Source organism: Netta rufina (genome assembly GCF_964035555.1).
Source record: "Netta rufina genome assembly, chromosome: 29".
NCBI lineage: Eukaryota > Metazoa > Chordata > Aves > Anseriformes > Anatidae > Netta > Netta rufina.
In genome coordinates, this window is record NC_140153.1 from 1,026,222 (window position 1) to 1,049,765 (window position 23,544).

Here is a 23,544-nt window from a genome sequence, read left to right on the forward strand (position 1 = left end):
GGGGGACAGGGGACAAGGGGGAGCCCCAGCCCCAGCGAGGGCTCTGCCAGCTCCAGCTGCTGCCCATAATCTCTGGCCTCTGCTCGAGGCCCTGAGCCTCGTCGGAGGCCTTAAGGAGATTACGGGGCATTATATAACGGCAGCTGGCGAGGTGGCTCCTCGGGGGGCCAGGGGATGCCCAGGGTCCCCCTGGGGGGGCAGCTCGGTCCCCTCGGCCGCCGGAGCCCCCCCGTGCCGGGCCAGTCCCCGCTGCCGCCCCCACGCACCCCCGTCGAGGGGCGGCGGCCGGCAGGGAGTGGCGACAGCCGCGGGCAGCGCTCCGGGGCCGCGGGGAGCCCCGGGTCCCGCCGCTCTTTGCCCCCGACGTGAGCCGCGGGCCGGCCCCGGGCTCAGCGGAGCGGCGCTGCCCGGCGCGGTGCCGCCCAGCCCGGCTCGGGGACTCCGCGCCCGCCCGTCGGTGGGAGCGGGGGGAGCGGCCCGGGGCTCTCCGCGGGACGGGCGGGGCCGGGAGCGGGAGCGGGACCGGGACGGGGGCCGGGGCGCCCCGCGCTCGCTCGCACCGCCGCCGTCGGGGCTCCCGCCGCTGCCGGTACCGGCGCCGGTGCGCCCCGGCGGACTACAAGTCCCGTGCGCCCCGCACAGGCGCAGGGGCCGGGGGCGCGGGAGCGGGGCGGGGAATGATGTCAGCCTGCGGGGAGCCCCGGCGCGGCCAATGGCGGGGCCGTGCTGGCGGCGGGGCCGGGCCAGCGGCGGCGGCGGGGGCGGCGGCGGCGGCGAGCGCGCAGCGCCGGAGGGACGCGGCTCCCATTCATGAGCAGCCGCGCGCCCGCCGCCCCGGGGCCGCCGCCGCCGGGGCCGGGGCCGGTGCCGGGCGCGGCGGCGAGGAGCGGAGCGGGGCGCGGCGGGGCCGGCCCGGGGCCGGTGCCGGCGCCCGGCGGAGCGGCCGCGGCGGGGCAGGTGCGCGGCGGGCGGTGAGGCGGCGGCGCCGCCGCCATGGACACGTCGGGGCACTTCCACGACTCGGGCGTGGGGGACCTGGAAGAGGACCCCCGGTGCCCTTGCCCGTCGTCGGGGGACGAGCGCCCGCCGCCCGCCGCGCTGCCGCCGCTCCAGCACAGCCTGTTGCACTCCTCGCCCGGGTCGCTGCGGGCCCCTCCTCCCGCCGCCCCCGCCGCCCTCCACCCTTCCTCCCGCCACGGCAGCCAGCTCAACCTCAGCGACCACTTGGCCGGCCACTCGCCGGGCTCGGCGGCGGGCGGCGGCGGCAAGCACCGGCAGCCCAGCCCGCTGGTGCACCGGCGGGACAGCAACCCGTTCACCGAGATCGCCATGAGCTCCTGCAAGTACAGCGGGGGGGTGATGAAGCCCCTCAGCCGGCTCAGCGCCTCCCGCAGGAACCTCATCGAGGCGGAGCCCGAGGCGCAGCCGCTGCAGCTCTTCGGGGCCGGCGGGCCCCCCGAAATCGTCGTCTCGCGCGAGGACAACCACGCGCCCGCCACGCGGCCCCCCGCCCGCCGAGGCCCCCGTGCCGACCGAGCCCCCGCCCGCCCGGCCCCCGCCGCCTTCGCCAAGGGACCCAAGCGCAAGGCGCAGAACATCGGCTACCGCCTGGGCCACCGGCGCGCGCTCTTCGAGAAGCGCAAGCGCCTCAGCGACTACGCGCTCATCTTCGGCATGTTCGGCATCGTCGTCATGGTCATCGAGACCGAGCTCTCCTGGGGGCTCTACTCCAAGGTATGGGTAGCCGCGGGGAGGTTGGGGGCCGCTGGGGTGGCCGTTGGAGGTGTTTGTGGCCGCACGGGGCCGCGCGGGTTTCTCGGGGTCCTGGGGGCTTCGCGGTGGCTGCCGGTGTTGGACGGGGCGGGCACCGATGGGGCCGCGTGCGGTGGGTGCTTTGGTTGGGGTGGGTGCCGCGTCCCGGTGGAGCTGCCCCGTGCCCCCGGTGGGTGTCCATGGAGGGGATGGGACTGCCCCATCCGGCACCGCGGTGCCTCCTGGCTGCAGGGGGCTGCCGGGCCCCCTGCCTCGCCGGCCCTCGTGAGCAGGAGCCCTGCTGGGTGCGCCCTGGCTCGTCCCCACCTGCGGCTCCTGCCTGGAGGCCCCATAAAAGCCCCCAACTGCCCTTCGGGGAGTGAGGGGCCCTGTCTGCATCCCGGCTGGCCCCGTGGTGGTGGTTGAGGGCTGGGGACACCAGGGCTGGCTGGCGTGGGGGGTCTGGGGGAGCCCTGCCTGGCCCCACAGCTGCTCTGCCGCCACTGCAGCCAGCGGGAGCTGCCAGCAGCCTGCCTGTGCCCTGCCAGCATCAGCCTCGTGTCACTGCCGGCCCACCTGGTGGGCACGGCCTCCTGGGGGTGGCCCTGAAGTCGGGGGGCACAGGGGAGCCTGGGGGTCGGCAGGGGCGGATTCGCCCTTAGGAGCTCCCAGGGTGGGTGCTGTGGCTGGGGGTGGGGTCAGAGGGGGAGCTGGGCATCCCCCGGGGTTCTGGGCAGGGGCGGGTGGGGGCAGCTGTGGCTGGGGGTCCCCGTCCTCCTCCAGCGATGCGGGCACCCCGTGCGTGGTCTCCTCGAGGAGCCGTGCCCTCCGCGGTGCGGCGAAGCCCTCCATCCTCCTCCACACCCCTTTCTTCTGTATTTTTTTTTTTATTGCAGGACGGTGTCTTTTATTTATAATTCTCCCCCCACACACCCCTTTCAGCTCCTGCTCCCTGGCTGTGCTCGTTGGCAGCGATATGAATAACTCTTTGTATAGACATCTGTCATGTTATTTATACCTATCCAGAGAGGGGAAGGGAATAGGCACCCGCGCTGGCAGGGCGTGCGTGGCACCCATGGGCGTCAGTGGGACAGCGCTCTGGGGGGGCTGGGAGGGCTTGGAGGACCCCGGAGGGTCCCCGTGCCGCGGGGCAGGGTGCCACGTGCGTGGGGATGGTGCGGAGGGGAAGGAGCCGTGTGGGAAGGGGCTGCTCGCTGCTTCCTGCGATTATCTGGCAATCGCGGCGGGGAGGGCTCGTGCGGGTGGAGGGGGCGATGGAGCTGAGAGCAGGTGGAGGCAGGGACGCGCCCGGGGGTCCCGTGGGCGCGGGGGACCCTGCGGTGTCCCCATGGAAACGGGTCGGGGCGCGGGCATACCCCCCAGAGGTGCCTCCCCGAGCCCCAGCTGCCCGCAGCTGCCGCCGGGGCTGAGCCGAGCTGCGGGGAGCCCCGGCTCCTTCTGCTCCAGTCAAGGCACAGGGATGTCTCAGCGCCGAGCCCTGCATCCCTCGCTCCCCGTGCCGACGGAGGACGATGCTCTTGTCCACCGCCAGAGCCTCTTCCAGGCGTTTTCCACCCTGCCCTGCAGCAGGAGCGGGGCTCAGCCTCTCCCCCAGGGTGCCCACTACCTGTTGAGCCACAGACGCCCGTGTGCGTGGTGCTGGGAGGGTGAGGGGGGAGAAAAAAGAGGGGGGGACCGGCCGCCCTCGCCGCACAGCACGGCTGCCAGCAGCGCTGCCGCGGCGCTCAGCAGCCCCGGCGCGCCGAGCGGCTGTGTCAGCCGGGGAAGACCCCGTGAGTCAGCGCTGCCTCCATGCAGCCGCCCCGACCCCTGCCCCGGCGGCTGCCGCCTGCCCGCGGTGCTCGTGCCGGGGGCTCGGGGGCACGGGCAGGGAGCTGCTGCCGGCTGGAGAAGGTTTTGGGGCTCATCGGGCCCCCGCAATCCCCTCCCCTCCTGCTGAGCGCACCCTGGGGTGCAGAGGGGGCTCCCCAGTGCCTCGCACGGAGCCGTGGGTGACTGTCTATAAATACCCCCCGGCAGCCCCCAGCCCCCTCCGTGAGGAAACCGGAGCTCGCTGGCAGGGACGCGGCCGTGACCGAAGGAGCGCCCAGTGTCGGGGCCGGCAGCTGTCGCGTGGATGGGGATTTCGGTGCTGCCGGCCCTGGCCCACATCCAGCTCTGTCCCCGCGGCCGGCAGCAGAGATGCCGCACGCTCCTCGGGATGTCGGAGCCGGTCGGTGGGGCGAAAAGGCTGGAGCAGGGTCCGGCCTGTGGATAAACTGGGCTTGGAGATGTGGCGGCCAGGTTTTGCCTGTTTTCTGCCCATTCCTCGGGCAGGATGCGGCCTCTCCTGCCCCCGGGGCCGGCAGCGCTGCTTCCCAGCACCGCCAGCAGCCTGCACGGCACAGCCGGGGCAAAGCAGCCTGGCACTTGCACGTGGTGCAGGGAGGATGCGTGCCGGGGTCCCTCGGGGGGCTGAGGCGTTGGTGCCGCTCGGACGAGGTCTCCCCGGCCCCGTGGTTTTCTTTGTCGCGAGCGTGGGAGCCGGCAGCCGCTCTTCCTGCCGGGCCCCTGCGGGACCAGCGCTGGCCGGAGGCGTTGAGAACGGCGGTGGGTGTGCGGTGACCTTTGCCAAACGGCGTTGGCCTCGTTACCTCCCTGCCCGGCTGTGCTGGGGGGGGGGTCTGCCCCCCGCGTGCACCCTTCCCGCTTGGTTTTGGGGTGATATTGGGTGCCAAGCCACGCCACCTGCGGAGGTGACAGTGCACGAGGACGGTGCCCAGAGCTGGGAGAGGAGGGATGAGCGTGGACCGTGCCGAGTGCTTGGGGGGTTCCCATCTGCTGCCCTCCCCCATCTGTACCAGCCCCAGCACCAGGACCAGCTCTGCCGTGCGGCACCGCTTGCCAGGACCCCTCGGGGTGCCCGTGGGTGCGTGTCCCCAGCAGCATGAGGTCCCCCATGGTTCAGGACAGGGCAAGGGCTGCCAGCTGCCCGGCACGGCACCGCGCTGGCACGGGGCGATGCCAGTTCCGTGGCTTCGCGTCCTCAGCCGGCGCCGCCAGGCAGCTGCCTCGCAGCGGGTGCTGGCAGGAGGAGGGTTAAGGATGTCTAGACGGCGACTGAGATTGGCCCTAAAGGATGCCAGATCCGTTGCGGGAGTGACATCTCGCTGCAATTAATCCCGGGTGTTCCCCCGAGACACCAGCTCGCTAAAAATAGCCAGCTCGCTGCCAGCTCGCCCCGTGGCGCTCGGTGGCGGTGGCGGAGCCGCTCGGGGTCCCGCCGGCCCCACGCTGCGGGGAGGGTCCCGTGCATGGATGCAGGCGGCATCACCCGGGCAGGATCCGTGCTTCGGGAGGGCCTGTCCTTGGCACGAGCCCTGCCCTGGAGGCTGCCTATTAATAGCGTTGTTTGGTCCCCGGCACTTCTCTCAACACCAGCCATTATATGCACACAATTGAGAGGCGAGTGCCAAGTTGTGAAGCTGCTCACAATGCGTGGCCGGAGCACCCCGAGCGTCCGCAGTGCTGCCAGCAGCCTCTCCTTAGGAAAACTTTCCTCTCTCCCTCCTTGAACCCTCCTGGCTGTCCACGGCTCGGCCTTTACTGCTGCCTTGGTCCCGTTCCACGCCCCGGCCGCGTTGGCCATGGGGGGAGATGAGCACCAGGAGGGGGCTGCTGCTGCCCGGGGGGGGCAGCACAGGCTCACAGCGACCGAAACGGGGTCTGGGGATGAGCCCTCGGGGGGGGAAGGTGAATCCTGTCCTTCCCTATAGGGAGCCAGGGGGAGGCTGGGAGCTGTGCTTTAGTCACCAGTGAATCAGGGGCTGGTTTAATTTACATAGAGCTAATTAGCAGGAGGATCTGATTAGACCATCCATTAGGGTGCCATAATATTGGGCTAACGCTGGATGTGGATGGATCGCTGGAGTCGCTCGTCCCAGCCCAGGGGAGGCTGGTAATTTCATTTGCCGGAAGTGGATTTAAAAAAAAATAAATAAAAATAAAAACAATCAAAATGTTTTGGAGAAAGCGCCGCTCTCCAGAAGTGCCCCCAGTGCACGTGGCAACGTCAGGGCTGGGGCTGCTGTGCTGAGATGCCAACGCTGGGGAAATGGGGGGGCCGAGTGCTGGGGGAGGGCGCGGGATGCCCGTGCTGGGGAGGGGGTCAGCATCTCCCTGGGGGTGCAGAGCGGCGCTGGTGCCACCCTCCAGCCTTGTGGTGCCACCCGTCCCGTCGGGGTCCCCACCGCTGACGCTCTGCCTGCTGTTTCCTTGCAGGACTCCATGTTCTCCCTGGCCCTGAAATGCCTTATCAGCCTGTCCACCGTCATCCTGCTGGGCCTCATCATCGCCTACCACACGCGGGAGGTGCAGGTAGGTCCCGGGGCCCCTGGCCCTGACAGCCAGGCTGTGGCTTCGCTGCTGCGCCCGGCCACCAGCCCGCAGGGTTTGGGTGCCAGGACGTCCATTCCCTCCCGTGAGGTCCCTCTGGCTGCTGACCCTCATGTGGGGAAGAGCACCTGCGATCTGCTCCGCAGGAGTGATGGGAATTAGCTCGTTAATCCCATTAAAGCTGCCACCGCCTCTCTCTGGCTGGGTTTTGCTCCCTCACCCTGCTCCCAGCTTTGCAGGGGTGCCCTGGGCTGGGTGAGGAGGCAGCAGGGCAGGGCTGGGCCCTGACTTTCTCTTTTCACCGCACGGGTGATGTGCCAAGGGAAGCTGTGAAATACTTTCCTAATCAAGCCTGCCCATTCTTTTCCTCTTCGCTCGCTCCAGCGCTGCTGGGAGAGGAAAGGGCTCCCAGTTTGCTCCAGCTCAGTGCCGACGTATTTTGGGGATGGGAGAAGGAATTGGGTGGGAGAAGGAGCCGGTGCTGGTGTGATCCTGCCTGGACGGCAGCTTGTGAACCATGCCCCGGGTTTGGGGGCTGTCGTGGCAGAGTGGCTGGGGCGCGCGGCCAGCGCTGCTGTCCCCAGGGTCCCCTGCCAGCCCCTCCAAGGCCGTGCCTGGGACTGGCTCCTGCTCCTCCTGTGGGTTCGATGTGTGCAAGCGGCCAAGGAAAGGCGCTGGAAAAGCAAACTTCCTCCCTGGGCTCCCGGCCAAGCTGGGGCCACGGCGTCCGAGCAGCGGGCCAGGAGCCACCAACGTCCCGGTGAGCCCAGCAAGGGACCCTGCAGCTGTGGGTGCCCATTTGGGGCCAGGTCCTCACTGTCCTGCACGAGGCTGGCTTGCCTTGCGTGCACTGTTGGGTCTGAGCTTGTCTGGCCCTAAAAAGCAGAGCTGTGCTGTGGTGCTGGCAAAACCTCGGTGCAAAAGGGCTCTGCGCGGGCTGCTCGCGCTCCAGCCTGTGCCGGAGGGACTGCCCGCGGGTGATGGGTTGCTCAAAGCAAATATTTGAGAGAGCTGGGTTTTGCTGGAATAATATTTACCCCCAGGGCTGCTTTGTTTGTGGTCGGCAGGGCAAGCTGCACCCCCGGCTCTCTCTGGCTTCCTCTGGTTGTTGTTCTTGGTTCTGCAAACACCGCGTCCACCCTGACCGGCACGCAGGGCTGTACAGCTCTCATCCTGCTCCGCCTGGAGACGGGGCTGGAATCCCCATTGTCTTCAAGTGCGTGGCCCCTCCGACGGCCCGGGTCTGCTTATTCAGGCTGTGGGTCAGGAAAGTGCTGGAGGATGTGCTAAAATCTGCAGAACCGGCGGGATCGGGGACGTAACCCTGCGGGCAGGATGCTGCGCCGGGGGCTCACTGGGGAATGGGAGAGGCGGGTGCTGAGCACGGTGATGGGCCTTGAAACCAGAGCAACCCCAGCGCAGCTCCCGACGGGCGAAGATTTTCCACCCCGAGGTTTTCATCACCTACCGAACAGCTCAGTTCCTTCCACCTTTCCCCACGGACTTGCCAAGGTCTTTGCATCCTCGTGGTTCCTCCTCTGGGCCTTCTCCAGTCCTCCCCGTCCCCGTTGACGCAGAGCGGGACGTGTTGTTTTGTGCTCCCTGTTGGCAGCGACGAGCGCTGTGAAATAATTTCCTCCGCTGTCCTGCCTGCGACCCCCTGCCCAGTGCGGCCTCCTCGGCCACTGTCCCGCATCGTTCCTGGAACCCTTGGGTTCTGTCAGGCTTCGTCTTCTCCAGCTGGAGCCAAGGGAGCCCGCTGCCGGGAGCGATCCCGGTCCCCGTGCATGGAAATCGTGTTGGTCCGTGCAATGAGCCCGCTGCCACCGAGCTGCCCCCGCCCGCTTTGCCCCCTTCTGCTGTGCCGGGGACTCCGGCAGGGGAGGAAATGAGATGGGTTTGACTCGATTTGCTCCTGACAAATCCATGCTGGCTGTTTATCGCCCTATTATCTTTTAGGTACTTATAAAGGGATTGCCGATAATCTGGCCCGGGATCTCAGCAGAGATGAAAGTGGGGCTGACAGAGCTGTAAATCCTCAGCTTCTCCTTTCCTCCTTGCTCAGGGGGGAGGCTGCGTTCACCCTGCCAGCACCGCCAGCCCTCCCCACCCTACAGAAAAGATTAGGCAAGAGCCTCAGCTGCTTCCCTTGGTGCTAATTACATTAATTGACAAGTCCTGGGGCCCCTCCCAGCTCTCCCCTTGCCATGGTTTCTCTGGGGCTGGGGGCATTACTTTGTCCCCATGCTGGCTCTTCGCCCCCCCGCACCGCGTCCTGGTGTCCGTGGGCTCGGCAGCCGGCTCTGCCTGGGATGGGAAGGAGCAGGCAGAGACGTTTTCCTCGGGAGGATTTATCCTCCAGAGATAAAAAGCAGCCGCCCAGCATCCTGGGTCCTTTTCCTGTTGCATCCGACTGTAATGAAGTGCTCAGTGATGGATGGGCACATCCCTGCTCCCGCGGGGCAGCAGCTCCGGCGGCCGAGCTGGCTGTGTGGCAGGGAGGTGGCTGTCACCACTGGCTGTCCCCAGCCAGCTGAGACAGCAGCAGGTCCCCGCGCTGTCCCCGTGCCCGTCGCCCCTCCAGCCAGGGCTGCAGGTGAACGAGATCCTTCCCTGCGGTTCCTCTTCCCCCGCCCCCAGCAGCCTCTCAGCTCTGTGCCTCCCGCTGCGAGGCCACGATCTGCTGCTAATTGCGTGTGTCACTCGCTCCTCGTTACAGCTGAGCGTGTGCAGGGAGCTGGCGCAGCCCAGCCTTCCTCCTCCCTGCGCGGGTTGCTCCCGGCCCTTTGCACCTGCGTGGCGGGGGCTGCCCCGCTCCCATGGGTGCTGAGGGGCTGGGTGCTGGGGGAGGCGGTGGGCTTGGCACGATCTGGTGCCCGCGTGGCCTTGGGGACAGCGCGGCATGTGCCAGCGCAGTGTTTGCTGCTGCTGCACGTGATGGGGCGCAGCGCTCAGCCAGCCTCCAGGCTGCCAGCTCCGGCAGGAGGTTTTGGGGGGGCTGCCTCGGGGCTGCCCAGAGCCGTGGTTTGTGCGTTCAGTCCCCACCTGTGCACCCAAGGGTGCCGGAGCGCTGCCCTGTGAGCCCCACGGGTGTGCACGGAGGTGGGAGCCGCAGCCCCAGCACAGCCCGTGCTGGGATCCGGGTGAGTGGTGGGAGCGGAGAGCCCCGGGGGGGCACGGGGCGAGCACCCTGCCGGGAGCCTTTCCTTCCACCGTGTGGCTTTCCAGCGCCTTTCCTTGTGCTTTCCCACACGTTTTGCTCGCTGGCAGCCGTGGCAGTGAACGCACTCGCTCCTTCCCCTGCCGGAGCCGGTGCCGGGGATGCCGGGGTGCCGCCGGACTTTGCCTGGGGTTTCCATGGAAACCCCGCCGCAGCGATGTGCTGCGAGCTGCAGAGGGGCTGCAGAAGGGGAAGTCTGCCCTGAGCACCCCCCTTCCCCGTGCCCTTCACCCGGTGCAATTCCCCACACGCAGCCAAAAGGCTCTCTGGCTTTTTCCTCTTGCTAATTTGTTTATTTTTAACACCCTTTTCCAGGAAGGAATGGGCTGTCAGCTTGCTAAATGCCTGAGGATCTCCCTTGACAGCTTGGAGCATTTTTTTATAAACAATTTCTCAAAGCAGCTAAAAGGAGTGGAGCTTTCCAAACAGAAAGGGAGGTGGCCGGGGACAGGCACTCCGTGAGTCAGTCCCAGCGGCTCTCACCGTCCCTGGGGACAGCCCCGTGGGCCACCTTGTGCCGGCTCCGCAGCTCACGGCAGGTGCTGGGGCTGGGGGTGCCCATGGAGCGTTGTGCCAGGGATCCCAGCCCCCCCGAATGCTCCCAGCCCCCAGGACGAGCTGGGGTTACCCCGCTCTTTGCAGGGTCGAGGAGGTGCTGGTGAGGGTAGCGTGCCGCTACATCCCCTTGGGGTCCGTTTCCAGCGGTGTCTTTGCCAAGTGCTGCTCACAGGGAGTTCCCGAGCTGGTTCCTGCTGTTGGAGGGGATGTTGGTGGCACCGATGTGGCCCAGCTTGCACAGAACAGAGCCGTGGAGGCACACAAACACGTAGATCGAGGCCGCATCTCCCGCGGGCCGTGTGTGTGATGCTGGGCAGTGCGCGGCTCCTGGGCAGGCGAGGATCCCCTGCTCCCATCCTGCCGGGTGCTGGGGCTCCTGCAGAGCCCCCGGCTCCCGCTGCAGCGGTTGGAGAGGAGCGGTGCCGCGCTGCTTTGCCCAGGATGAACCTGCAGTTGCTATGACAACCCGGTCCCATCCATTGCCACGCTTCCTCCTGAAAAGTTGCCCGCATCGGCATCACCAGCTCCTGGCCCTGCGCCTGCGGCTGGGAACAGAGCAGGGCTGCGGTGGCGCCTGGGCAATGCCACTTTTGGTGCGAGCAAAAGGACCAGGGTGGCACGCGCCAGTGGCACTGTGGCTCGCCCACTTCTGCCGCTGCATTGGGGATGTCTTGGGCCACCCTAAAGCTTTCTGGGGCATTCCCAGCACCACAGCCATGCCCTGAAGGTGCAGGCAGAGCAGCTGGAGGGGTTGGGGAAGGTTTGTTCCCACTGCTTCCATCCCTGGCTCCCCAGGGCAGTTCCCTTTACCCATCTCCGTGGGGCTCTGGGGTCGGTCCCCTCCAAGCTGCGGGGCTGTGCTGCGGGGCAGGGGTGGCCGGGCCCCCAGTAACCCCATGGTTTTGCCTCCCGGTAGCTCTTTGTGATCGACAACGGGGCCGACGACTGGCGGATAGCGATGACGTACGAGCGCATCCTCTACATCAGCCTGGAGATGCTGGTTTGTGCCATACACCCCATCCCCGGGGAGTACAAATTTTTCTGGACAGCCCGCCTGGCTTTCTCCTACACGCCTTCTCGGGCAGAGGCGGACGTGGACATCATCCTGTCCATCCCCATGTTCCTGCGCCTCTACCTGATCGCCCGGGTGATGCTGCTGCACAGCAAGCTCTTCACCGACGCCTCGTCGCGCAGCATCGGGGCGCTCAACAAGATCAACTTCAACACGCGCTTCGTCATGAAGACCCTCATGACCATCTGCCCCGGGACGGTGCTGCTGGTCTTCAGCATTTCCCTCTGGATCATCGCCGCGTGGACGGTCCGGGTGTGCGAGAGGTGAGAGGGGCGGGGGCTGCGGCTGGGTTTTGGGGCTGCGGGGCTTTGGGGTGCCTGGAGCAGGCAGGGAGAGTCCCCAGGAGGTGCCCCGGGGATGGCGGGGGGGGGGACGAGGACACGTGGGGGCCCCGCTGGGTGCGGGGAGGCTGGTGAGCGGCAGTGCCTGGCTCTGGCATCGCTGTGAGCCGAGTGCCATGACAACCCCGCGGCTGCAAACCCACTGCCGGATGGCATCACGCCGGCATCGCCGCGCTCGGCGCAGGGGTTGCTGTGGCGACCGGTCCCGGTGGGTACCGCGGCGCCTCCGGTGCTGGGATGCACCAGCACCCCTCGGGGCCCCCCGTGGGTGCCAGGGGGCTGCGGCGGGGGCACCCCAGCCCCTGCCAGGGCTTTGCTGGGAGTTGTTCGTCCCTGGCCTGCTGCGCAGCCCGGGGCAGGGGGAGGGAGAGGCCCCCCTGGTCCTGTGCGGGGCTGTCCCTGTCCCCAGGGGGCTGTGCTGGGTGCTGAGCCCAATCAAAGCAGGGTAATGGCTCAGGACAGCTCTCAAGCCCTGGCTCCCAGCCTTGCCCTCGCTCAGCAGACACTTGTGCTGGCTCTGGAAGTGTGGCACCAGCAGCGGGTGGGCCCACGGGGCTGCCGGGTGTGCAGGAAGCAGGATACGGCCCTGCCTGCTGCCTGGCTCCGCTCCCAGGGCTGCTCTCGCTGCTCCTCCACCTCCCCGAGGAGCGGGGCCGGGGCAGCCCCAGCCCTGGTGGCTTGTCCAAGGCGGTGGCCGAGGGCGCGCTGGGACGCCCCACTGGGATCGAGGGATGCTGCTGGGGAGCCGGGGCTCCCTCCCAGTGCCCGTGTTTTTATTCCCCTGGTGACAGCCACCTCTGCCGGGCCCATTCCTGGTCCCCCAGCAGCACTGGGACTCGGCACCACCAGCACCGTGCCCTTGCTCCTCTCCCCCTGGCCGGGGTGGAGGGAGCCAGGGCACGTGGGCTCTGCAGGAAACCGCTCAAGAAGACAAACGCGTGTTATTATTTGCTTTAAGTGGATTAGCCAAATCGCATTAAATCCCTTTAAGTTGTTGCGGCGGTTTGGTGCTGGGCTCAGAAACGCAGGGGTTCATCGCTGCAGCCGGTCCTGAGCCCCCGGCCCCGCTCGGGGGACACTGCAGCGGGTCCTGCTCAGGGCTGGCAGCACCCAGGGTGCCCGGCTCAATTTTGGGTGCTTGCAGGGCAGGAGGAAGGAAAACCCTCCTCCTCCTTCTCTTCTTCCTCTTCCTCCTCCTCCTCCATCGCAGAAGTCACCTTCTGGTCCCCCCTTGGGTCTCCGAGCCACACAGAACTGCTTAGGGCAGCTTTAAGTACCATGGACGTGGACTGGAGCTGCGCGCTTGGGTTTTACGAGCTTTTACAGGCTGCGTTTATGTTCCTGTTTCTCTTAATGATGCTATTAGAATGTGCTGGAGAGTTGTGTGCTCCTTAATTGTGTTTGGGAGGTTTTTATTTGTACCTCCGAAATGGGGAGCGGGCGGGCGGGCTCCCAGGGGACACGCAGGGGATGGATTTCTGCACCTGGGGGGCTTAGGCTGAAAAACCCGCTGTAAATAAATAGCCATTAGCAAGGAAAAAGAGAAATGATGCAGGAGAGCTGCTGCAGATCGCCGGCACTGCCGTGAGCTGCCACCACCTCCTTGTGCCTACCGAGTGGCAAACGGAGCTGTGCTGACCCCAGGGACACGCCGTCCCCTGGGCACGCAGAGACCTGGGGGGTCCAGGCCCCCAGGGACAGGCGCTGACCCCAAGGGACGAGCTCACAGCAAGCAGGGGTCCTGGGTGCTGGCATAGCTCCTGCAAAGGGCCACCAGGTGTGGCAGTGGGACACTCGTGTCCCTCGCACAGGGGAGAGGACATGTCCCCGTGCCCCCCAGTCAACCGCTGCACCAGCACTGGAACCAGTTTGCTGTGGCTTCCACAGCAGCTCCCGCCCAGCACCCACCCGGGACGAGGCGCGATCCCCATCACCGGGGTGGCATCGCCGTGCCGCGTCCCCTCACCTCCCCCTCGCGTCCCCCCAGGGCCGCAGCATCGCTTTGGGCGCCCTCCCCACCCCGCGTGCCGGGGGGGCCGCATCTCCCTGGAGGCAGCGAGTCGCTAAGCAACCCTCGCCCGGCCGCCGCGCTGCCTGCGGTGCTGCCTGCGGCCGCACACGTGTACCCGCACGTGCCCCCCACCCGCTCCCCATTGTATTTCGGGGTGTTTCGCATGTGCACGGCCTCTCGGCACAGCCCGGCCACCCCCAACCCCACGGCACGGCCGAGCACGTGGTGATGCGGTGACATCCCAGTGCCGCGGTGACATCCCAGTGCCGCGGTGACATCCCAGTGCCGCGATGCTTGGCGTGGAGCTGGGCTGGGCGCTGGGGCGATGCTCGGGGTGGCCGTGCTGCGCTTCGCTCTCTGCGGGGAGCGCAGACGAGGGGGTGCTGGAAATCGGCGCTCGGGTCTAAACAATTGCATCAGCCCTTGGCACGAGCGGCCGGCCCCTCTTCCTGCTCGTGCAATGCCAGCTGCTCCTGTTTATGAGCTCCGAGTGCTTCTTGGAAGGGAAGCCGTCGGTCCGGCTGGAGCCTCCGGAGCCCCCTTCCCCCCCATCAGCCCCCGGCACATTGTTCCCATCAGCTGGGGTCGTCCCCACGGCCTGAGAGCTCACATCCTGCCGCGGGAAACGGGGCCCAGCCTTTATCAGGGAAACGCCAGCAGGGGGGAAACGCGCACTGAGGCAGGGGAAAGCCCCTTGGCCACATCGCCCCAGGGGTATCCGCTCAGCACGGCACAGCCAGCTCCTCCGTGCCACTTGGGTCACCCCTCAGCACACTGCATTCGGGGGCTGGGGGGGGCTGGGTGTCTGCTGGCAGCCCCCCCAATGTCCTGGGGGCCAGAGCTGAGGCTGCCTTGTGGTATGCATTGGGTGGGCTTGGCACAGGGAGCCACTGAAGCTGGTTTTTGGGGAGCCCTCGCAGGGTCCCAGGGCAGCCGTGCTCACCAGCCCCTCTGTCCAGGCTGGAGCCTCGCCTCATCGTGGCTGAAGATGCTTTCTCCTGCTCTGCTATTTCATTAGGGTCTCCAGTTACTGGAGAGGGGGGGGGAGGGAAAAAAAAATGTAGGAAGAGGAGAAAACCCAACTGTTGGGCGAGTTATGAGCTGCGAAGCTTGGATGAATTGATTTGCAGGGAATTGCCAAAAGCTCCATCTGTTTTTCCTCTAATGATTTCGTGAGGAGGCTGGGAGAAACCTGCTGCGGGGAAGGGACGCGGGCAGGCAGGGCTCGGCGCCGGGCGGCGGAGAGCCCGGCGTGGGGGCCGGTGCCCACCCTGGGTGGGATTGGGGGGGGCTGGAGCGAGCGGGGGCTCCTCGGGGGGCACGCACAGCCTGCAAGCAGGGGGCCTGCTCGCGTGTTGGCGGGAGGAGAGGCAGCCGGGCTGCTGCGGTCGCTGACCCCGGCAGGGCAGGAAGCAGGGCAGGACGCTGGGGCTCGGCGGAGACGTGGCCACGGAAGGTTTGCAGCATCCCTGGAGCTGGAGAAGCTCCGTGGGCGCTCGGTGCCGCGCGGCGAGCCGACCCTGGCTGCGGCCAGGAGCGCGCTGCGTGCCTGTGGCTTGGCAGCGTCCCCGCGGCGCGTCGGCATCCTGAGCTGATGGAGGGGGGGATGCAGGAGTGGGGACGGGACGAGGAGCAGATGGGGTCAGCGCTGTTGATGCTCAGGGCTGGGGGCTCGTGCGTGAGTCACCACCGTGAGCACTTCAACAAAACACCCTGAGCACGGTGCCCGCACATCCGTCCACTTGCACAGCAGCTCTGGCCAGAAAACGAGTCCTTGGGGGTCCAGATGTGCCGGGAGGCTCTGCCCCGTGCTCTCCATCCACGAGGTTTGCAGGTCCAGACCCTTCTGGGTCAGAGCAGGGGCCCCACATCTGTTTCTCCCATCAGACAGCTCCTGCCGCCGCGCCACGTGGCACCGGGGACGGAGCCGGAGGGACTGGGACGTGGTGACAGGTCTGACCGAAAGCAGAAGCCCTCGCTGTTGAGTTTTTGCTCTGATTTTGTGCATGTGGATATATTATTTTTTTTCTTTGCCGGAAATTGTGCAATCACTGTTGCTATGGGGCATCCTGCCGTGCTGTTCATCTTTATTCCCCATTTCGCACGATGCTCTCGTGCCTGGGGAGCCGTCGCACCCAGGTGCACCCCCTGCAGCACATGAGCACCTGCTGCCGCCCTGCGCCAGCGTTCCAGGTGGGAAGCCACCTCCCGTGGCACCCAGGTCACGTCCCCGTCCCCTGCTGTCACACTGACGCCCGCGTCTCCCTGACAGGTACCACGACCAGCAGGACGTAACCAGCAACTTCCTGGGGGCCATGTGGCTCATCTCCATCACCTTCCTCTCCATCGGGTACGGCGACATGGTGCCGCACACCTACTGCGGGAAGGGGGTCTGCCTCCTCACCGGCATCATGGTAAGCGCCGCGCCGAGCCAGCTCCTGCGCTCTGCTCGGCCCCTCCTTGAGGCTGGGGCAGCGGGGCACCGAGGCAGTGGGGTTTTTATGGGGACCGGCTTCTCAGCGGGCTTGTCCAAGCCATAATGGCTTCAGCTCTGAGGTCTCGCAGCCTGAAAGCTGCTGGAGCTGTAATTGCAGTTGCTGTAAGTGCGGTAATTGGCAGGGCGTGCTGGTTTGGGTAAGGAGGTGGTGGCGCACGCGGGGTGCCTGGTGGGTGCTGTGGGGTGCTGGGCTGTGCCCGAATCCCTTGGGGACACAGCGCGGGACACCGAGTCCCTTGGGGACACTGGTCCCTGGACTGGAGCACGTTGGGGCTGCAAACCTGCAAGCTGGCTTTGCCTTTGCTCGTCCTTGCGGGTGAATTTGGGGTGAATTTGGACCCTTGCACTGCGAGGGAGCAGGGAGCCAGGCCATAGCAAAGCCTGCGGGGGGGGCAGCAGCTGCGGATGGGGACACAGAGAGGCCCCCGAGCATCCCTTGGCCGCCCTGCTCGTGCAGCCTGGCTTCCATCGCGCCGAGTGATCCCAAATGCTGCCGGCGTCCCGTGGGGAGCGGGGGCCAGCTGGGAGAGCTCCCCGCCCACGGCAGCGCTGCTTCGCTTGCTCGTGGCCAGACGGTCACTGTCCTTCGGGGCCCTCAGCGTACCTGCTCCAAGATGCTCGTGAGATGTCCCAGCTTGTGCGGCTTCCCAGCTGGGGACAGCTCAGGAGCCAGCACCAGGGGCCCCGGCGAGGCGCAGCTCCTACGCAGATCAGCACCCCAATTCGGTCCCTGCCTCGGGTGCCCAGTTTTGGGGATGGAGCTGCCCCCGTCCCGCCTGGCGCACGGGCAACCGGCACCAGCATCGCTTGGCTCGGCTGCCGTCGTGCCCCAGGAGAGCTCTTGGCTGAGGCGGCTCTGCTGGAGGGTATTAATTTGATATTATCTGCAAGTATTTCATCTGTCTCATGTAAGGTTGGGCGCCAGGGAGGCTGATGCTGTTGATAGGAGCCAACCGAGGGAGAAAACTCAGGGAGGGCTGGACGTGGCGTTTCCACCAGCACAGCAGAGAGCTGGCCACTAAAGCCCCACTCCAGCCAGGAACGAGGGTGGGCGCCCCCAGGCTGGGGACCCCCTCAGGACTGGGGACCCCCCCGGTGCCCTCCTGCAAAGCCCTGGGGGCCAGGAGCACACTGGGGCTCCCCGAGCAGCAGCACCGGGGCCGCTGGCAAAGGGAGAAGTGGTGAAAGCCGAGAGTGCGCACTGGGACCTGCCGGGATGCTGAAGGATTCAGCTCAGCCCATGATGTTAATTAATGACTCTTTAATAAATTAAGGATCGTTTGCCAGGGTCGTGGGCCTCTGCCAGAGCACCGGGGAGGGGGAAGCGGCTCATCTGGTGCGGGCAGAGCCAGGCGGCGTGCGGAGCCCCGCGGGGAGCAGAGGCTCCCCTGCCTTGGCACCTTGGGTTTCTGCCGACAAAGGCGCCGGAGGTGACGGCTGTGGAGCGGCACGGATCCGCCGCTAATCGCTGGGATAAAGCGAGCTCCAGCTGTCACCATCTGCAGCCGTTCAGGTCCCCCTCCATCCCGTGACACTGCAGGGGGCTGGGACCCCATCCCTGCTCTCCTCTGGGATGCTCGGTGCCTTCCCTACTGCCCAGAGCCCCCGGTGACACCCCTACACAGGGCGAGCATCGCGGTGCTGGGGCAGATCCTGGTCCGTGGCTGGCAGCGATGAGCAGGATCAGCTCGGCTGTTCCTCCTGTCCCCAGGGCGCTGGGGAGGCGACGGCTCACCACTGACCTTGTAAATCAGCCCCGTTAATTACTGGGTGCGTTGGCAGATGCTCAAGGACGCTGCAGGAAGCTGGGTCCTCTGATAAACCCAGGTTAACCTGGTGGGATCATTGGTTTTGTGGGTAGGGGGCATGCGGTGCTTCAGTTAATTAGGGGTTTGCAATCCTGGGGGAAAGCACAAGGCTGAGAGCGCCTGCAGGGCTGAATCCACTCCCCAGCCAACGTCCCTGTGTGTCCCCCGTCCTTGCTGTTCCCATGCAGGGCGCTGGCTGCACAGCCCTGGTGGTGGCCGTGGTGGCCAGGAAGCTGGAGCTCACCAAAGCGGAGAAGCACGTCCACAACTTCATGATGGACACGCAGCTGACCAAGCGGGTAAGGTGCCGGGGACGGCTCGGGGTGGGGGCAGCGGGAACCAGGGGTGCTCCAGGGCGTTTTCTTCTCTGCTCTGATGGGAAGCTGCAGCCTGCAGCATCCCCGAGGGCCGGTCCCACGGGTACCACGGCGGGAGCGAGGCGTTGAGTGCCTTGAATGCAGAGCAGGCTCAGGCATTACGGTAAAAGCAAACGGCATCAGCCCTCCACTCCACTCCACTCCACTTTGCAGGGCTGTAGGAAATGCAACAAGCTCCGCCGCACCTCGGGGAGGAAATGCCTGAGTTTTTTTCTTTCCTTGGAGGAGACAAACCATCTCCTCTTGTGGAATATGATCTCACTTATCTCAGTGTCAGGAAGACGAGAGGATTTCAGTGATTCAGCATCTTGCCTGCTGCAGACGAGAGCTGTGCCGTGATGCTGCTGCGGTCTCGGTCCCCAAAGAGGGACCCAGAAGCCGTGTCTGCGGCAGGTCTGTGGGCACCAGCCCCCGCTGGGCTGCCTGCTCCTGTATTACAGTCACCAGCAAAACACAGGGGAAGGGGACAAGGGTGGCATCGGGGGCTGTGGGACACCCAGGACATGTCCCATGTGAGCAAACCGTGCTGCAGCATCGCAGCATGGAGTTTGGGCATCTCCACAGAGCTCCCCCACCTCTTCAAGGGAGTGAAATCCCAAACATGTTCCTGTTTGCCCTGCAAGATGCCAAGGCATCCGTGGTCGCTGTGAGTGGCACAAGGGCCCTGTGACCTGTTGGGCACCGTGTCCCCAGCAGCGTGCAAAGTCCGCAGGGGGAGACCTCTGGTCTCAGCAGCCCCATCGTGGCGCAGCGTTGGTGACCCAGCGGCACTGGATGGCTGGGTGTGCCCCTAACACCGATGTTGGGGCAGATTTATGTGAGATGGAGCGAGGGGCAGTGCAGCCGGGCTTGGAAGCAGAGGTGCAGCCCCTCTGCCCAGCTGGTGGGGATGGGGCACCCTCAGATGGTGAGAACGGGAGCCCTGAGTGTCCAGCACTGGGCAAAGCGGCTTCCCTGGGCAGGACAAGCTGATGCTCCCCACCTTGATGCAGGCAAGCAGGTAAAGCACAGCCCGGGTGAGCAGCGATGTCCCCAGGAAGGACTCAGCATCCTTCCCCCCTCGCTCCCCGCGGCTGAGCTGTGGCCAGGGGGCTGCAGCCACAGGTGCCCGGGTGGTGTGCGTGGCCAGGCTGGGACAGCACCCAGCTGGTCAGCCCCTTCCTGCGGCCGGGGATGTGGCTCTGTGGGCTGTGTGGCCAGGCAGGCTGCGGCCAATTCACTCCGGAGCAAGCAGCAGGGCTGCAACTGAGCTACAGAGGCTGTGGGAGCCGCGACCTAGCACCAGCAGCTGAGCCAAGCACGGGGCTGATGCCTTCTGTGCATGCGTGCATCCAGCCAAAACCAGCAGACAGATGCAGGAGAGGAGAAATACTTTGGGATTTATTTTCCTTTGAGGCGTCAGTTCAGTGTAAACTTCCCACGCGGGTGAGGCGCCTGATGGCTGGAGCGTGAGGAGCAGTTTTCCCCAGGGCATCAGAGCAGGGTGGGATGGGGATGTGGATGCGGCGGGGGCCAGGACACGCTGCTCTGCCCTTAGCACAGGCTGCTCCGTCCCCGCCGCGCGTGACCCCTTGCACACAGGCAGGAGTTCGTCCAGGCGCACGGAGCCGAGCGCCACGCTCCCAGCTGGGGCGAGTCAAGGCTGTGGCAGCAGCACAGCAGCTATTTCTGCTCACAAACGGCAGAACCCAGCGAAGCCAGAGCGTTGTTTCCGTGAAATAACATGTCCCACGCGCTGGAGCAGATGGGGCCGGTGACCTGCGGCCGACTCCCTTCTCTTGCAGATCAAGAACGCTGCAGCCAACGTCCTGCGGGAGACGTGGCTCATCTACAAGCACACCAAGCTGCTGAAAAAGATCGACCACGCAAAAGTCAGGAAGCACCAGAGGAAGTTCCTACAAGCCATTCACCAGTAAGTGGGGCGTGCGCCAGCTCCCGCAGCTATGGGGCGAGGAGGGGAGTGGGCTGCTGAGCCCTGGGGAGGGGTGACCCTGCCCGTCCGCGGGGGACCAGGGACAGTTTCCCATTTCCCTGGAAGCAAACGGGTCCCTGGCTGCGTTTTGCAGCTGTAGTTTGGGAAGGGGGGTGCATCCACGTTGCTCTCTCCTCCCCAGGTTGCGGAGCGTGAAGATGGAGCAGAGGAAGCTGAGCGACCAGGCCAACACGCTGGTTGACCTCTCAAAGGCAAGTCCTCGCTGTAACCTCGCGGCCCGGCCAGGCTGCAGGAGTGTTTCTCCTCACTCGGAGACCCTAAAGCAGACCTGGCTGACTGCAAAACGCTCTGGTTCCTGAGCTGTCAGCTGGGAATCGCTGCCAGGGGATTGCTGCATGTGCAAGGCAGGAGGAAAGAGCACAAACACAAGCTGGGAGGCGAGGGGGGGGGGCACCCCGCTTCCAGTAAGGGTCTGTGCTCACCGTCCCTCGGGAAAGCATCGTAGCCCCAGCTGGGGCTGCTCAGCGGTCAGCAGCGCTGGGTTTCATCATTTTAATGTCCTTGTGCTGGAAGAGGGGGCGAGCCCAGCACCGGTCACGGTGCGGAGGGGCTGGGGCCGGATGCACCACAGCGGGTGCGTGGTGTTTGCTGTGCAGCCTCCCGCAGCCCGAACCTCCCAGCGCCCCGTCCTGGTCTGGCACGGGAAGGCTCTGGGGGCGCAGGCTGGTTTTGCTGGCAGGAAGGGATTAAAACACAGGGATTATCCTGCGGGGTGGCGCCCCAGATTGCTGCCCGTCCTTTGGGGCCCTGCCTGCATCCCGACAGCAGCTGGCTCGAAGCGGGCAGCAGCTCCCCCTTCCCGTTCTGCTAACGGGGCTGTTAGGCCAGCTCGGGGGCTCTCATGCCAGCACAGCCAAGGAGATCAGCTCTGCCCTGGGGGGCTCTGGGCAGGACGCCTGGGAGCAGGCAGTGGGGCCGAGATGGCCGAGAGCAGCCCAGGAGCAGCAACGAGGGCCCAGCAGCATTAATCACTTTGGTGGGGCACACATGGGTTGTAATGGAACGGAGCATTAGAGGCAAAGCCACAGCTGCCCCCTGCACCTCGGGTAAATGCTCTGGGGAGGCGACGAGCTGCTCCGCTGCGGTGACCGCCTAAAGGTGATGCATGGGGAGGGGAGCTGCCAGCCCCCACTGATGCAGGCTGATGTAGGGCCCCTCCTGGTCCCCTTCCCCATCCCCTCCTGGTCCCCCTCCCTGTCCCCTCCTCTGCTGCTTGCTCTTTCTCCTCTATTTCTCTGCGTTGTGCTGAGCTTGCAGAGCTGCTGATGAGAGCTGACAGTGCCGGGGCGTGCTCACAAGGTCTCAGCAGGCGAAACCTCAGGCGCTCGCAGCCCCGGCACCGTGCGGTGGCTCAGAAGCAGCCTCTGAAGCCCAGGGACGGTGCGGGGCTGCCTCGCAGGAGCGCTGTGAGCAGGGCTCGGCGTTTCTGATCCGGGCAGCAGCGCAGCGCCCCTCGGCACCGCGCCAACCCCTCGGCTGTCTCCTCTCTCCCCGCAGATGCAGAACGTGATGTACGACCTCATCACCGAGCTCAACGACCGCAGCGAGGACCTGGAGAAGCAGATCGGCAGCCTGGAGTCCAAGCTGGAGCAGCTGAGCGCCAGCTTCAACTCCCTGCCGCTGCTCATCGCGGACATGCTGCGCCAGCAGCAGCAGCGCCTGCTGGCCGCCCTCATCGAGGCGCGGGGGGTCAGCGTGGCGGTGGGCACCCCGCAAACTCCTCTCTCCGAGAGCCCCATCGGGGTCAGCTCCACCTCCTTCCCCACCCCTTACACTAGCTCAAGCAGCTGCTAGAAACGCAGAGCGAAGCCCCTCGGCCCTCCACGGACACGGGAAGAGCGGACGCGCAGGTCCTGAGGTCTCAAGGGACTTTCCTCGGGTTTCCCAAAGCGCCGCGGGAGCGTTCGGTGCGACCGGCGGTGCCGAGCGGGTGCTCGGAGCTCGCTAACACCTTGGAATCGGAAATCTAATCCCCGTTTAGGTGCCTCTACACGTGGTGAAGGAAGGGGATGGGAGGCGAAGCCTCTGGCAAGGCCCGTGCTGCAGTGTTCGGTGGAGGACAGAAATCCACGCTCAATCTCAGGTCTTCACATTGAAAACAAAACAAAACAAAAACAAAACCAAGTCGGAAGCACTGAAGCAACGGAGACACCAGAGGAAGAGTATTCCACTGTGTGGACCCCGGGGCCGGGCGCGAGGCTGGGGCCGCTCGCCCAGGGCGCGTTCCCCTTCCTCCTGCTCCGCTCCCAGCCCCGGCGGGCAGGCGCCCATCCCGTGGCTTCTTGCACAGGCTCTGACCTAAGATGCCCACGCTCCATCCCATCTCCTTGCCAAGACACGAATGCACACACGCACCTCTCGCGTTCCAGGGTAGGTGGCGGTGCCTGACCTGCGTGGGGGTGTCTCTCCGGAGCAGCGAGAGGTTTCTGCTCGGGCAGGACAAGCAGCGGTTCTTCTTCTTCTCCTTCTTGGCGCCCGGAGCTCGGGAAGCAGTGCCTAAAGCAGGCGGGGAACGCCGCCCCCTTTCGGAGGTGTCCCCACCGTCACCCACCCTGGAGCACCCCTGCGTTTCGGGAGGGCGCCGGGCACGTCCCCAAGCCCGGTGCCATTCGCAGCGGCCCCAGAACTGCCGGGTGCCCAATGCCCCCAGCTGAGCCGACGGCGCCGAGGTTGGGGGCTCCCTGTAAAGCGGTGTAGTGACGAAGGCGAGTACCGAGTGGGACGCTTCATCTGTTTAAAACCAAGCCACCTCCCTTGTCCCGCTTCTGCTGGGTTTGGTGGGGATCAGCAGCACCATCCAGGGCTGGCTCCAGCTTGCAGCTGGTGCTCAGCTCTCTGACGGACGTTTGGGCATCACCTGGCTACTTCGGGAAGGAACCGTTTTCTGTTCTGCTTTCACCATTTCCCCTTTTTCTTAGCTCTGCCCTGCGGTCCTTTTGGGGCTCTGCCTGGTCTTTGCACACAGCCTTGCCTCCTGCCAGCAGGCTGCAGCTCTGGGATGGTGTTTGCTGCTTTCAATGAAAACTCAGCAGAGGATATTTATATATTTTTAAACAGATGAAGTAACCATGTAATTACTCCGCGATATTAATTACACATCACCCGGCAGTGTCAGTAATTGTAATCAAAGTCACTGTGTTACGCCAGGTATACTTAGCCTGTAATCTTCTCCTGTGTAACTCTTTCACTTCCATAAATAACGCCGCATTTCACGCGCACGTAGGCAGGGCCATATCAGCCTGGTGCAGAGGGATTTCTGTGCAAAACTCCACTTACTGCTGGTGGTAGGTGTTTTACTCCCTGCGCCCTGCAATTAAAGTTGCATAGAAAACAAGCGGCGGGTGGTGAGGCGCGCTCCCCCCCGCCAGCTCCAGCCATCAGCATGCGGTGGAGGAGGAGGAGGAGGAAGAGGAGGAAGGCTCCTCTGCTGTGGGCTCCGGGGGAGCTGCAAAATGAGCTCCTGGTGCTGCAGAGGTGGTTGTGTTAAGGCTGTCGGTAGCATGGTAGCAAGCTGTGGTTG

The 23,544-nt window shown here is 65.6% G+C and overlaps 1 protein-coding gene across 1 annotated transcript; it reads left to right on the forward strand.

Annotated features, from left to right (window-relative positions):
• Positions 1–993: 993 nt before the first annotated feature.
• On the forward strand, positions 994–21,818 carry KCNN3 (potassium calcium-activated channel subfamily N member 3; the record flags this gene model as incomplete). The annotated part of the gene is made up of 8 exons (XM_084303182.1): positions 994–1,734; positions 6,034–6,129; positions 10,842–11,260; positions 15,622–15,763; positions 17,843–17,953; positions 19,816–19,943; positions 20,146–20,215; positions 21,522–21,818. The coding sequence occupies 8 exons, from the start codon at positions 994–996 to the stop codon at positions 21,816–21,818; spliced, it is 2,004 nt and encodes a 667-aa protein (XP_084159308.1).
• Between the last annotated feature and the right edge of the window lie 1,726 nt (positions 21,819–23,544).